A 14,764-nucleotide genomic window follows, 5' to 3' on the forward strand; every position below is an offset into this window, starting at 1 on the left:
GAAGGTTCTGGAGACAAGAAATGCAGGAGAACCCAGAGAGGGGGCTTCGGAGAAGAATTCCAGAGGAGAACTCAAAGACAAGATTCTGAAAGAAAAGAAAGAGAAGGTTCACAAACAGAAGACGGCTGGAGGAGAACCTCAAGAGCTTAGAACTCCAGGAGAACCCAGAGAGACGGTTCTGGAGAAGAGAACATCAGGGGAACCCAAAGAGAAGGTATGGAACTGTAAACTGATTTTACGTTCCGCTTACAGTCATGCTTTAGCTGTGAGACATTTCTGCTTTTAAAGATTCTGGGTTAATTCGGTGCTGTGTATGTTTTAGAGTTAGTATTAAGGCTTAGTGTAGTGTAAGGGTTAGTGTTAGTGTTAAGGCTTAGTGTTAGGGTTGAGGGTTAGCGTGTTATGTTTAAAGGTTAGTTTGAAGGGTTAGTGTTAAAGGTTTAGGATTAAAAGTTAAGGTTTTGTGTTGAGGGTAAGGGTGTAGGGTTAAAGGTTAGGGTTAGTGTTAAGGGTTAGGGTGCAGGGTTAAAGCTTAGGGTTAGTGTTAAAGGCAGGGTAGGCAATGTTGCTGCAATCCACTTTTTGTCATATTTTCCGAAAATAACTTCAGAAAATAACACGTCTTGATAGCAACCAATATATATAAAGGTTTGATGGTAATATGAAATCATTCCAACATCTGTGGGTGTCACAATACTCTAATAAACACGACCAATCATTAAGGGGTACCCTGGCTATTGATTGGACGGGCTACCTGTCTGTCTACCTACCTGCCTGCGCACACTCTGCCCCTCCACTCAATGCTCGTTACTGTAGTTTTGTGGGACTTTGAAGGGAGGAGAGGTGGGATATTTTGGTATGAACTTTTTCAAAAAGAAGCTAAAATAGCTAGCTTCGCGCAACTTGCCTACCCTGCCTTTAAGGGCTTCATGTCATCCTATGTTGTGTGTAGAGAAACCAGGTGTTCAAGGAGATCAGCAAGAGCTTCTCACACCTCACCCTGAGGACCTCCCTGAAGAGAAGGCTAGAACAACGACAGACTGAGCTCAGCAGTACCAGGGTAACACACACACACACAGAAGCATAAACACACACACAAGAATATGCGCACACTTGCAGGCATACATACACAAGCATTCACACACACGCACAGGCTTACACACACATGCAGGCATACGCACACTCACATGCACACACTCACATACATGCAGGTATACCTACATAAACTCACACACATACACACATGTATGCACATGTAGGCATATTCACAGACAAAGGGCCGGTCCTTCCTATAGGCGACATAGGCAGCCGCCTTGGGCGGCATGAAGAGGGGGGCGGAATTTTCCGAAGTGCATCCATTAATTAACCCTCCCGCACTACCAGCAAAGGGCGTCAACCGTGCCACGTCATATGTCCGTGTTGGGGCTGGGGGGGCGGCGGCACCCCGATTTGCGCTCCCGGGGGGGGGGGGGGGGGTGCTCGTGATAAATCTTGCCTAGGGCGCCAAATGTGCTAGTACTGGTACTGCACAGACACATGCTCACACACAGACACACTCACACACACTGTGCCTGTTCCCCTGACAAGGAGGCTCAGTGCAGCTCTGGCGTAAACGTAGTCTTCTTTCACTTTCAGTGTGTGTGATTATGTGTTAGTCTGTGAGTGTGGGTGTATGTGCTTGTCTGTGTGTTTGTGTGTGGTTATCTGTGTGAGTGTGTGTCTGGTAGGTGTGTCATTGTTTGTGTGTGCGGATGTGTTTGTCTGTGTGTGTGTGAGTGGTTGTCTGTGAGTGAGCGTGTCAGTGTGTGTTGTTATCTGTGAGTGTGTGTCTATGAGTGTGTGTCTTTCTGACTATCAGGGTTTGACGAATGCCCGCACATCCTCTTGTGGCATGTTGCTATGGCGATACTTCCTGTTCTATCCCGGAAGTGACGATGATAGCTGCAGAAGTACTGTACAAGTTGATGGGAACTTCTCAGAGTCATCTAGACACACACACACACAAACACACTCTCACACAGAGAGCATGTTTTTAAGGCACGACCACCTTGGAATAACCAATATACATCCAGTAAGTCGGCCTATACTTCTATGTTACATGTTTTACTGTGTGTGTGTGTGCGTGCTTGTGTCTCTGTGTGTGTGTTTTCAACTTCATAGTCTTCTTTGCAAAGTTAGTTTTGTTCTTCTGGTTTGATAATTCATTTCTCTCTCTCTTTCTCTCTCGCTTTTTCCTCCCATCTCTCTCTATCTCCCCCTCTCTCTATGTCTCTCTCCATATCCCCTTCTTCTTCTCTCTATATCCTTCTGTCTCCCTCTTTGTCTCCCCCCTCTATTTCCCTCCATTTTTATCGTCATCTCTCTCTCTCACTACCCCCAACTCTCTCCCCATCTCACTCTTTTTCTCCTTCTCTATTGCTCTCTTTTTTCACTCCTTCTTTGTCCATCCCTCTCTCACTCTCTCTCATTAACCCCTCTACCTCCTCCCTCTCTCTCCGTCTACAGGCATTGGCTGCGTCTGATGGAGGTGAGTTTATCTCTCTTCACATCCAACACGTTGTGTAACATCTCATCCACCCCTCATCCACTCTTCATCTACTGTTTCTGTCTCCTGCACATAAGTGAGGAGGGTGTTGGTGTTGGTGTGCATGCATGCATGTGTGTTGCATGTCTGTGTGTGCGAGCGTTGTGTGTGTGTGTGTGTTTGCGTGTGAGATGCAGGTGCTATTACAACGACTTCCTCCATTCACCCCTCTAGTCAGACAGGAAGTGACACAAGGTTTCTGTCTTCTCCACCAGCATGCATGTCTGCAAAGACAGTCTCCCCTCTGTGTTACTTCCTCTGTGGTGACACTGTGGCTTTGCTTCAACCTCAGCATGAGAATGACTTTATGTCCATCTGGTGTGACAAAAGAGCTGTTTATGTCACATAGATACAGCATACTCACATATGATTGGCCCTCCTGGTTTCCTCCCCCTGCAGAGCTGAACGTGGCACCTGAGGAGCGGGGGGGCGTGGCCGAGCTAGGCCACACCTCCAGCAGCAACTCCAGCCTACCCACAGTGCCGAGCGGCGGGGGGAGTGGCGTTGGCAAGGTGGCGAGCTGGGCCGTGAGCTTTGAGAGGCTGCTCAAGGACCCGACAGGAGTCCTGTACTTCACGGTCAGCTCACAGGGAATCACACCATCCCTCCACCTCCCTTCACCCCCCTTCATCTCCCTCCACCTCCCTTCACCTCCCTCCCTCCACCTCCCTTCACCTCCCCTCCTCTCTTCACCTCCCTCCATCCACCTACCTCCCTTCATCTCCCTCCACCTCCCTTCACCTCCCTTCACCTCCCTCCACCTCCCTTCCTCCACCTCCCTCCCTCTCCCTCCCTTCACCTCCCTCCTTTTCACCTCTATACCTTGACTCACTCCTTTACCCTTACTCACTTCTCTCCTTTCCTTCCATCCTCACCTCCCCCTCCTTCCTTCCTTCTTTCCTTCCTCACCCCGTCCCCTTTTTCCTTCCTTCCTTCCATCCTCCCTTCCCCCTCCTTCCTTCCTTCTTTCCTTTCTTCCTTCCTTCCTCCTCCCCTCCTTTCTTACCCACCTCTCTCCCTCCTTCTTCATCCCCCCAGTGCCTGCAGGCCCTTTGGGAAGCCCAACTCTGACTCACCCCTGCTGTCTGGTACTATGTGGGCGGGGGATATAGATAGAGATTGATCTTGGTGAGGATGTATGCGGTGAGCAGTGTGTTTGTGCATGTGGTGAGCACTGCGTGTGTGTGTATGTGTGCGTATGCATAGAAGCTTTACTGTAATTGAGAAACTGGCAAACACTTTACTCTGAAATCTTCACTAATAAAAATACTGTGGTCCTGAGCTTAGATAGACAGGTAGGCAGAAAGATAGACATACAAACAGATACATCTTGTATCTGTATTCATACAGACAGTTGACATTTACCAACTCTGACCGAAGTTGAACACTGGATTTTGGTGTTTCAACACCCATTGACACTTCCCTGCTGTATGACTATGTTAAGCCTGTGTTCTGCACCTCTCTTTCACCAACCGTCTCTGGAGGAGGGGATCCCTCACTGAATTGCTCCTCCCAAGGTTTCTTCCATTTTTTCTCCTCTAATTAGTTTTTCTGGGAGTTTTTCCTTGTCTTCCTTGAGGGTTTAGGTTGGTTGAGGGGCAGTTCTATGGGCGTATGTGAAGCCCTCAGTGACATTGCTTGTAAAAAGGGCTATACAAATCAATTTTGATTTGATTTGATGATACACAGGCAGGCAGGCAGATAGACAGACAGTAAAACAGGCCAACATACCGACCAATATACTGGCAGGCAGGCAGGCAGGCAGATCCCTTCTCTTGTCTGTTTTGGATGTTGTGGTTGTTGTTACTGTTTTGTGACTTCAGTTAAATCTGACAGTGTGATTGTGTTAGCTGACAGACTGGTATAGTGACTGATTGTGGTGGCAGTTAGTGGTGATGGTTTGTGTTGACATGTCTGACTGCATCCTGTGTGACTGGTTCATGTCTCTCCAGGCTTTCTTGAGGTCAGAGGTCAGTGATGAAAACATCCTGTTCTGGCAGGCCTGCGAGAGGTTCCGACACATACCATCCAATCACACAGATAAAGTAGGTCCTGCCCCCTACATACCAGCCAATCACACACACACGAGACCAGCACCACCACCTACACACCAGCCAATGATTGGGTGCTCAGTGTCAGACTCCACCTCTTCCTATCCCCAGCTGAACCAGGAAGCTCGGTCCATCTACACCAACTTCCTGTCGTCCAGCGCCAGATATTCTGTCAACGTAGATGACACTGTCCGTGTTGAAGAGGACATGAGGAACCCCCAACCTGACGTTTTCAACAGCGCTCAGCAACAGGTGCCCTGACCTTTCCCTATAATAACCCCTGACCCTTTACTAACCCCTGACCCTAAACTAGCCCCTGACCCTGTACTGACCCCAGACCATAAAATGACCCCTGACCCTATACTAGCCCCTGACCCTGTACTGACCCTTGACCCTATACTGACCCCTAATCCTAAACTAACCCCTGACCCTATACTGACCCCTAACCCTATTATAACTCTTGACCCCTGACCCCATACTAACCCCTGACCATATAATAACCCCTGAACCTTCCTTATACTAGCCCCTGACCCTACGCTGACCCCTGACCCTATCCTAACCCCTGACCTTTAATCTGTTCCTATACCTTTTCTATATAAACCCTCAACTCCAGCTCCAACCCCTAACACCTAACCTCTAAACCCCAACTAATTTCCTTCTCTTTCCTTACCTTCTCTCCCCTCCTGCAGATATTCAAGCTGATGAAGTTTGACAGCTACCGCCGTTTCGTGCGCTCCCAGCTGTTTCAGAGCTGCATGCTGGCTGACGTGGAGGGCAGGCCACTGCCGGAGCTCTCTACCCTCACACAGAGCCCCCAAGCTGGGCACGCCAGCGCCAACAGTAGCCCCTCCCGCTCTGACGCAAGCAGGGCGGCGGAACGCAAGCTCAAAGAGGTAGTAGAACAAAAAAGGCAGTAGAATAAGCTCCAAACACCATGTCCTAAGAGGAAGTGAGAGTCCGACCAATGCGTTGCATCTGTCCAGTATCTGTCCACACTGAATCCGTTAATTATTTGCTTCTGTTATGTCATGTAAAAAAAAACACGTAACCACAACACTGTGCACTACAGAGCTTTTCAACAGAAAGTAAATAGAAACAAAAAAGAGCTGCGTTGTGTTGTTTTGCCCGAGGCCATTTAGGACATTCCAATAGAAAACAAGGCATCTAGACGATTTTGTGACTGACGCTCGCTCACGTTGCATTCAGTCAGGACATAGTGTAAGAGGTCCTAGAAGACACAGGCTCTCAGATGTCCGCCAAGATGGTAGTTGTGGGTGACAGAGTTGAAAGGTCAGTGTCTGAGCATGGGGGTGGGGTTGTGTGTGCTCCTCCAGGGGTCAAAGCTGAAGCCAGGGAGGAGCCCCCCTGTGGAGCACAGAGCAGAGAAGAAGAGAGGAGGAGGTCTGGCCAATAAACTCTCACGAGACAGACGGCAGGAGAAGAGAGGATCTTGGGGAGGTTGGATTGGCTGATGTGTTAATTAGTTGATTGGTTAATTGGGAAATTAAGTGGGGATGTTATGTGCATGGTAAGTGTGTGGGATGTGTGTGTGTGTGTTTATAGTAAGTGTACACATGCCTGGTGCGTGGTATGTTTGGTAAGTGTGTGTGTGTGTGCATAATGTGTGGCATTTGTCCAGCATGTAGCAGCTGGTAGTACTACAGTACTTGTTTTATCTTTATCTTTCTATTTACAATGCTACAATGATACTACCTTACTATGATACTTATTGTTAGTAACCAACCTACCATAGCAAATTCCTCGTATGTGTAAACCTACTTGGCAGTAAAACCTATTCTGATTCTTCTGTGCTGTTCCGTCTCAGCAGAGCTAGCCAATCATGCTGCTGCATTGCAATCTGACCCTCTGAGCATGCCCAGACAAGCGGGTGCTGTGGTGAGACTTCTATTCTGTTCTGTTTTAGTTGACTCTATATTGACTTTTATTATAATGTATTCTAATGCATTTTATTCTGTTACTTAGCAAGGAGAAAAAGTGTCTAGTGTAGGCGGAGCTGAGAAGTACTGCTGCGTCTATCTCCCAGATGGCACTGCCTCATTGGCTCCCACCAGGCCAGGGCTCCCCATTCGGAGCATGCTGATTGGCCTGTGTGAGAAAAGGGGCCTCCCCCTCTCTGATGTCACCATCTATCTGCAAGGGAAAAACAAAGTGAGCGTCATATACACACATATAGTTACACTGCATGTATACAAATACCCCTTACAAATTTGTGTGTGTGTGTGTCTGTTTGTTTGTATGTGTGTGTGTGTGTGTGCTACCTCCAGCCTCTCTCTATGGACCAGGACAGTTCCATTTTGAAGGAGCAGCAGGTGTATCTGGACCTCAGCATCTCCCTCATGTGAGTAATCACCATCTCACACAGAAAGCATGAGAGGAAGTACTCACCATCTCACACAGGAAGTATGACAGGAAGTAGGCCTACTCCCCATCTCACACAGGAAGGATGACAGGAAACAGTACTCATCTCCAAGCTGTGTGACTGTCTTCTCAGGGTGTCATTGGCCTGGACAGGGGGCACTATGGGTATTGTAGTGAAGTCCAGTAAGACTCTACAGGAAGTGCTGAACCCTCTCCTGCAGAAGCACCGTCTGCGACCACAGGACGTCCTTGTTACCATGGTGAGGAACAGTCAAAAATATTCTGTATGAACTACCACAGTACTGGTGTTAAAATAATGGTTAACGTGTGTTTGTGTGCATGTGTGTGTGTGTGTGTGTGTATCTTCCAGATTGGGACCAGAGATGTCCTTAGTATGACCAGGACGGTCAGCTCTCTGACCATCAAACACATAACACTGGAAAGAGTAAAAGGCCAGTATGCAGGAAGAACGAGTGTGTGCATACTAATGTGTGTGTTTGTGTACAGTTGTGTCTGTGAGCATGGAAGTGTGCTTTTGTGTGTACAATTGTGTGTATGTTTGTGCGTGTGTGTGACTAACTCTTCTCCCATCCCACCTTCCCTCCCCAGGTGGAGAACAGTCCGGAACCTCCAGATTGCCCCCCCCGGTCAACCTGTCCTCCCAGGGAAGCAGCTCCCTCCCTTGGGACAGCAGCAGCACGGGCGCCCCCCTCCCAGAGGACTGCTCCAGGGCCAGGCAGAAGAGACCGAGCCCACGAAGGCCCTACGACATGGATGGTGAGACGAACTTCCTGTCTGAGAGGGACCTCCTGTCTGACAATCTTTTAAGCACACACGCATACACACACCATACTACACTGTACAACTGCTTTCTACAAGGTCTTCTATTGTATGAACCTTTCCTAAATTGTTGTTGATTTTATTTTTGCTGATGTTGTGGGTGATGTTGTTGTTGTGGTGTTGCAGGTCTGATGGAGCTGCTGTCGTCGGCCCCGTACTGCTGTAGTGTGGAGGACCAAAGAGGCCTGCTGAAAAGAGAGATGCTAACCCTGCCAGACTTCCTACAGTGCCCCCTGGAGGGCACACACACTCCGGAGGACCTCGGGCCCCATGCCTGGAGAGAGGGACAGGGGGAGGAAAGGAGGAGGACGAGGAGTGAGAACGGACAGATGAACAGTCCTGCCCGAGATGTTGCTGAAGCCACGCCCATAGCCTGGATACCGTTTCCTAGTAACGTAGCCCTCACTCAGAAAGGGGGGGGACAGAAGGGACCACCTCTCTCGCAGAGCCCCTCCCCAGACCCAGGCAGGGAGACAGAAGTGTGAGGAACAACCACACCCTGGTGGTGCTCTTTTGTAAAATGCTGTGCCAGAAGTGCACTTTATTTTGGTGACCTTGCATGCAGATATTGCTAAAACCCGGAAAAAATAGTTTAACAAATGTTTACTTGACATAACATAAGCTTTTGGATTGGATAAACAAATTGTAAAGGACAAGAAATGTCATAGGGTTAGGGTTATGGTGTCAACATAGTTTTCTTATGGGTAATGCATCTGTAACTTATGTAACTAAAATGAATTACATGGCAATTCCCGAGGTCATTCACATTTGTGACATGATTATAAAGCCCAGGATGACAAAAGATATAAACACAAAGAACAGGTGGCAAAAGTACTATCGCAAAACCCATGTCCTCTAAAATGGACAAAAATGAATTATTGGGTCTCAGGAGTCTATACTGAATGGGTCGTTGAGCCAGGCACTGAAGGATGAGGACGTTAGCTTGACGATGTGAAGCTGCAGAGAGTTCTAGAAGCTGTGAGAGCTCCAGGGGAGTTTGTCTGCTGACAGACAGACGCTTGGTCTGTCTCTGTGTTCAGAATCTGTACGTACGTTTCGAAAGATATCATTAAAAGGCTGACAACTGGATACTGGGATAGTTTGCCTTCTTGTTCTCTCTTGCATGTCATAATGATGAGTCCTTTGAGTGTATGTTTTTTGAATGCGTGTTTGCATTCGGTGTGTATTTTGTGTGTGTGTGTGGAGAAAGATAATGGATGTTGTACTATGACGTTTGCAAGAGCCTCTGGGGTTACTGTCTCTGTCACTCCTCTCACAAAAGAAGAACTTCATAATTCTCTCCACTCTCCCTCTCTCTCTCACTTCATTTACCTCTTCCCTTTCTCTGTCTCCCTTCCTCATCCTCTTTTTCTTCCTCCTCCACTCTCTTCCTTCCTCCTCCTCCTATCTCTCGCCACTCTTTTTCTTTTTACCTAATTTCTTGCTCCCATCTCTCACCTCTCCTCTCTCCACCTTTGCTATTTACCTCCTTTTTGCTCCCCTCTCTCTTCACTCTCTTGATTTACTTCCTCTCTTGCTGCCCTCTCCTCCGTCTCTCTCTTTCCTCTCTCTCCTCTCTTGCTCCCCTCCCCTCCACACTTTCCTTCCCACATCATTTTTTTCCCTCAATCTCGCTCCTCCCTCCTCCCTCTGTCCGTCTCTCCTCTCTTCCTCAGAGCTCAGCGTCTGCTGGTGGAACAAAGAACACTAGAAGACTCCATCCTCCCCTGTATCTGCCAGCTCTCCCCTGGTCTCTACCCGTCTCTCCTGGTCTGTAATCGTGTCCACTAGTTTCTACTGGTGTCTAATTCTCTTAAGTCAGTCTTTTTTTTTTTCAACCGGTATCTACTGGTCTCAACTGGTGTCTACTCTTCTCTACTGCTCTATCCTGGTCTTTGTGCATCTCAACTAGTTTCTGTTATTCTTTAGAGGTCTTTACTGGTTTCAACTGGTCTCTGCTTATATCTACTGGTGTCTTCTGTTTTCTACTGGTCTCTCTTTGGTCTCTACTGGTCTCTCTTTGGTCTCTACTGGTCTCTACGATACTTTACTGGTCTCAACTTGTCCCATCCTTGTGTCTACTGGTCTCTCCTGGTCTCCATCGGTCTCAACTGGTCTCTACAGGTCTAAGTGAGACGTGTGAGAGCTGGGATCTCCTGGTAGCAGCAAGGTAAGGCACAACTAGGTGTTGTCATTCACTTAACCCTTGATGATTGAAGATAGTTTTTCTTTTCAGTGCTCCTCTATTCTAGGCACTGAAGTTGTCAGGGTGTCTTGCACAACCAAATCTTCTCTAATAGAACCATACCATCATAGTGGACCGTAACCTAGGCAACAGGAACTGTCCAAGGCTTGATTGCAAGGATGTATGTGTTTTTCTGTGTGTGTGTATAGTGTGTGTGTGTGAATGTGTACGTGTTGCCTGTGACTGAATGAGTGTTTATCTGCGTGAGTGTGTTAGCGCGGCGGGGGGCATCGGTCTAAACCCAGAGTTATTTCACTTGCCACGCTGCTAGGCACATGCCGTTGCCATGGGTACAGTTTCCGTCCTGTTGTGTGTGGACGTCAATCCTGTACAAGGACACAATTCACATCACGTCCTTTAGAAAGGGTGGACTCTTTGTGCGGGTAAAACATCCGAAGTCAGCTCTCCCTCTCCTCACCCAACACACACAGACAGAAACACATCCGCTTACACATCCACTCACATATACATGCACACATCCACTCAGACACACTAACACATTCACACACACACATGCACTCACAGACAAGTACACACAAGTACAATCCATTAAATTTGGGAGTGCTTTTGTAACAGATGAACAGATAACGCCCCAGTCTGTTTATTCTGTGAGGCGGGCGGGGGGGGGGTGAAAAAGGGTAAGAGGGAGAGAGGGGTAAGGGAAAAGGAGGGAGGGAGGGAGGGAGAGAGAGGAGGGAGGGAGGGAGGGGAGAGGTTGATATGATTTTGAGACATGTCGTCAGTTGTATTGCAACTAAAGGTCACCACACATACATGAGAAATCACACACAGGTGACCTCCACCCGATTAGACTGAGAAGAGAGAGGAAAAAGAGAGGACAGAGAAGGAGAGAGGAGGTGGAGAAAGTGGGAGAGAGAGAGAGTTAGAGAGTGAGAGGAGAGACAGGAAGAGGCCAGAAAGAAAGAGAGAAGGAGAGAGGAGGTGGAGAAAGAGAGGAGATGGAGAGAGAGGAGGAGAGAGAGAGAGAGCGGGAGGTGTTTGTGTTATGTGTGTGTGTGTGTGTGTGTGTGTGAGTGTTTAAGTGCACAGAAGCTTCATCCTCAGTCATCTGTGTTTAACTCCAGACACACAGACAGGAGGACAGAATCTGAGTCATCGAAAGACAACACTTAGGAACGACTAGAGAACTACAAACCACAGAGGACTACAAATATGGAGTCAGCACAAGATAAAGTGAGAATATCATGTCTGTTCCAAGAATTGTTTCAAATTCCATTCCATTCCAACCATTGACACCCAGACCTCCAGGTGAATTAATCATGGCCTGTCTTCTTTCCTCTAGGCTGTAACAGCAACAAAAATAACAACTTCCCCTCAGAAGCAGGTGGTCAAGAGCAGGTCCAAGTCCACTGATGGTGTTCAGCAGGCGAAAAAGGTAGAACACCACTAAATAGCACCCCCTATTGGTCAACACATAGAGCGCCTCCTGTGGGTCAATATTCAAAACACATATACAGCATCACAGTGGGTCAACATCTACAGCACGTATAGATGATCCCTCATAGTGGTATTGTGGCTCTGTGCCTTGCACTGTCGCCTCACAGCAAGAAGGTCCTGGGTTTGATTCATGGCTGATCGTTGCTCCTGGCTGCCCTCAGAGGAAGGAAAACAGGATGGGAGAAAAGCAGCAAGGGAATTTAGTTGTCCGACTCAAGCATGTGTTTTTGTGTGGCCGCTCCCTGCACACGTGTCACATCGCTCAACCAGTGAAGGTTTATTCTTAGAGCGCTCCCTATGGGCAAACATAGAGAAAACATTTGGAGCACTCCCTATTGGTCAACAAATGGAGCACACTGATTTATCCAGTACATCTGAACCTGTGACTTCTATACCTGACCCATTGATACTGCTGTGTTATCAATACACATCAATAGTGAAGGTCTCCAACTACAGAGCACCTCCCAGTGGTGTAAATACAAACTTAGAACGCAGAGGAGAGAGGAGAGGAAAAAGAAAGAGATAAAAGAGAGAGGGACAAAGTGAGAGAGAAAGAGAGAGAGAGAGATGAAGAAATAGAGAGGGACATAATGAGAGGAAGAGAGATAGCGCAAAGGACAGAGAGAGAGAAAGAGGGACGGAGAGTGAGAGGAAGAGAGAGAAAGAGAGAGAGGGGGACAGAGACAGAGAGGAAGAGCGACAGAGGTCCTGGCTAATCTCTCCGACTAACGTTTCCATTGTCGCAGGCTTTCCACACGCCTCAGAAGTCTCTACCTGGAGCAGCAGACATGCAACAGACGGTAAGCACCCGTACACACACCTCACTACTGAAACAGATGTTTAAAAACAGATGTAAGCACTCATATACACACACCCCATCTCTGTCTGAGGTAACATCAGTTGCGTGTGTCTGAACAGGCTGGCCCAGAGAAGATCAACCCTACCATCCAGAAATGACGAACGGACACGGACTGCCATCGTTGACATGTTTATGGTGTCCAGTTACACCAGTCTGGCCCAGCCACTGTTCTGGGGGAGTGTGAGACAGTCGTGATGGGCCTTGTGGAAACATTCTGTCCTAACGTGTCCGTGTATCTGTCTGTCTGGACACCGTCCTCTCCTCCACTTCTGTTTAAACACAACCTGCTGGGAGTTTGTCAATGTTGTGTGCAGTGACGTTTGTTTGTGATGCTGGTTAATAATGATGGGCAATAAATATGATGAAGACAGACTGATTTTTACACTGCTTTTTTTTACTCCCTCTCTTCTCCTTTCTTCTCCTCTCCTTTAAACTCCTCTCGTTTATTCTCCTCTCCTCTTCACCCTCTGTGGCCCCAGCTCAGTTGTTCAGGCTTCTCCCACCAAACAATGACCTCCCAGCACTCCCACTGGCGACACACAATCCTGCAGTTACATATCTATCCACAGGATGGCGCCATGATTCCATCCACACTGTCCTGAAGGAGGAGTCTTAGGACAAAACTGTGTTAAAGGGGTGATTGACTGTTTTTTTGGGGGTATTTCACACTGTTCCTTAAGGTCTCCGAATAGGGTATGTAACATTGGTTGGGCTGGAAATGGCCCGGGTGCTGTTCTATGCCCCCTGATACATCCATACCCCCTTTCCACCAAAGTGAACCGGGAGATAGTTCGGAGCTGGTGCTAGAGCCAGTTCGGAGCTGGTTCAAGAACGGAACCTACTAAGAACCGGTTTGCTTTTCCATGGGCTAAAGAGCCACCACAGAGCCATGTGAGCCCCTGATACATCCATACCCCCTTTCCACCAAAGTGAACCGGGAGATAGTTCGGAGCTGGTGCTAGAGCCAGTTCGGAGCTGGTTCAAGAACGGAACCTACTAAGAACCGGTTTGCTTTTCCATGGGCTAAAGAGCCACCACAGAGCCACGTCATTATGTCACTGTATACGTCTCATCTTTCCTAGCAACGCTAGCGCGGCAGCGCCAAACACAAAGCAGAGCCTGTCTAAAGGCTGTTTATTAATCCGAAGAACGTGTTTTCTTGGCTATTGCGCAATACCCTGGACTCGCAGCAGTATGACAACACTGGCATTATCAGCGCAACATTTTATAAACCTTTGCTGTATAGTGCTTGTGTATTACATTTGTGTTAAATATAGGCTCAATAGCTCATAACATTTATGTTTGTCATTTCACTCATTTGATAGGATTATGATAAAACGCCGCAACTAGTGTCTGCACTGCACTGCGATGCTAGCTAGGTTATTGAAAAGTCGGAGCAAATTTACAAATTAGCAGTTTCATCAATAAAATAAGCACATTTTCAGCAACTACACTGCCCACTTCTCGTTACATTTTAATTCAGATGCTGATTTACAAGTACCGTTTAGCTGAAATATAAATTGTAAAAACTTAGAGCAATGGCAGTCAAAGGATTCTGTTTGTCTTGTTGGTCACGGTAACCCCGCCCCCGCCCCTGACGCATGCGGTTCTTTCTTGGTTCACAATCTAGCCCAGCTCCGAAGTGGTGCTTTTTGCGAACCACGTACGAACCACTTACAAACCACTTTTCTGGTTCTCAGTCTGTCGAAAGAGAAAGAACTGGTTCGCAATTAAGCACCGGCTCCGAACCGGCCCCCAAAATGCGTTGGTGGAAAAGGGGTACCAGTGAAAGTTTCCGGGGAAAAAACGCTAGGTTTTCTCCTTTTATGGTATGCTCATGAATATATAGATGAGCTGCGCGTTGATTGGTTGGTTTACAACGAGTAAAGCTGCGGAGCAAAGACGCAACACGGCCAACAGCACTCACTGAAACAACGAAGGTGGAGACTTGAAATAAAAACAAACAAATAAATCTATTGTGTCTACACAACACTGTTTTCAACAGATTGACTAGATAACATTTTAAATGATTACTTTAGTTGTTTCCCCTTCTGTTGTCGAAGAAAACAGGATCGCCTTAGGTGGGTAACGTTACCACTACAGCTTAGCAAACAAACTATCGTGATTCAACTCAGCTTCAGTTACCTCTAGCTATCTTGCTGAAAAATAAATCTGGACAAACATGCATCTTGAATTGTAGATTTACATGACAACAGGGGTTATTTATTTGAATGAAACACAGTCAGGAACATTAAATAACATTAGCCCCATTGCCAGTAAACTAAATCATCACACATTCTATTGATGCTAGATACAGGCAGGATACGTTAGCATTGCTAATAACTGTT

At 47.4% G+C, this 14,764-nt stretch overlaps 1 protein-coding gene and 1 long non-coding RNA gene across 3 annotated transcripts; both read left to right on the forward strand.

Moving 5' to 3' along the window:
• The first annotated feature begins 1,990 nt into the window (after positions 1-1,990).
• Positions 1,991-8,980, forward strand: LOC134014043 (regulator of G-protein signaling 14-like). Of its 2 annotated transcripts, none has more exons than XM_062453875.1 (14): positions 1,991-2,071; positions 2,506-2,527; positions 2,984-3,162; positions 4,537-4,629; positions 4,747-4,887; positions 5,325-5,528; positions 5,970-6,093; positions 6,461-6,531; positions 6,619-6,804; positions 6,921-6,994; positions 7,148-7,274; positions 7,385-7,466; positions 7,624-7,791; positions 7,981-8,980. In XM_062453875.1, exons 1-14 carry the CDS (start codon positions 2,027-2,029, stop codon positions 8,337-8,339), a joined length of 1,875 nt encoding a protein of 624 aa, XP_062309859.1. In that variant the 5' UTR covers positions 1,991-2,026; the 3' UTR covers positions 8,340-8,980. The 2 variants fall into 2 exon arrangements, with proteins under 2 accessions (XP_062309859.1, XP_062309860.1); XM_062453876.1 differs by having other exon boundaries at positions 6,464-6,531.
• A 498-nt stretch (positions 8,981-9,478) lies between these two features.
• On the forward strand, positions 9,479-12,779 carry LOC134013897 (uncharacterized). Its single transcript, XR_009928994.1, has 5 exons — positions 9,479-10,024; positions 11,185-11,293; positions 11,403-11,495; positions 12,304-12,357; positions 12,476-12,779. It is a non-coding gene; the product is annotated as an uncharacterized LOC134013897 (long non-coding RNA).
• Positions 12,780-14,764: the final 1,985 nt, after the last annotated feature.

The sequence above is a fragment of the Osmerus eperlanus genome, chromosome 27, assembly GCF_963692335.1.
Source record: "Osmerus eperlanus chromosome 27, fOsmEpe2.1, whole genome shotgun sequence".
NCBI lineage: Eukaryota > Metazoa > Chordata > Actinopteri > Osmeriformes > Osmeridae > Osmerus > Osmerus eperlanus.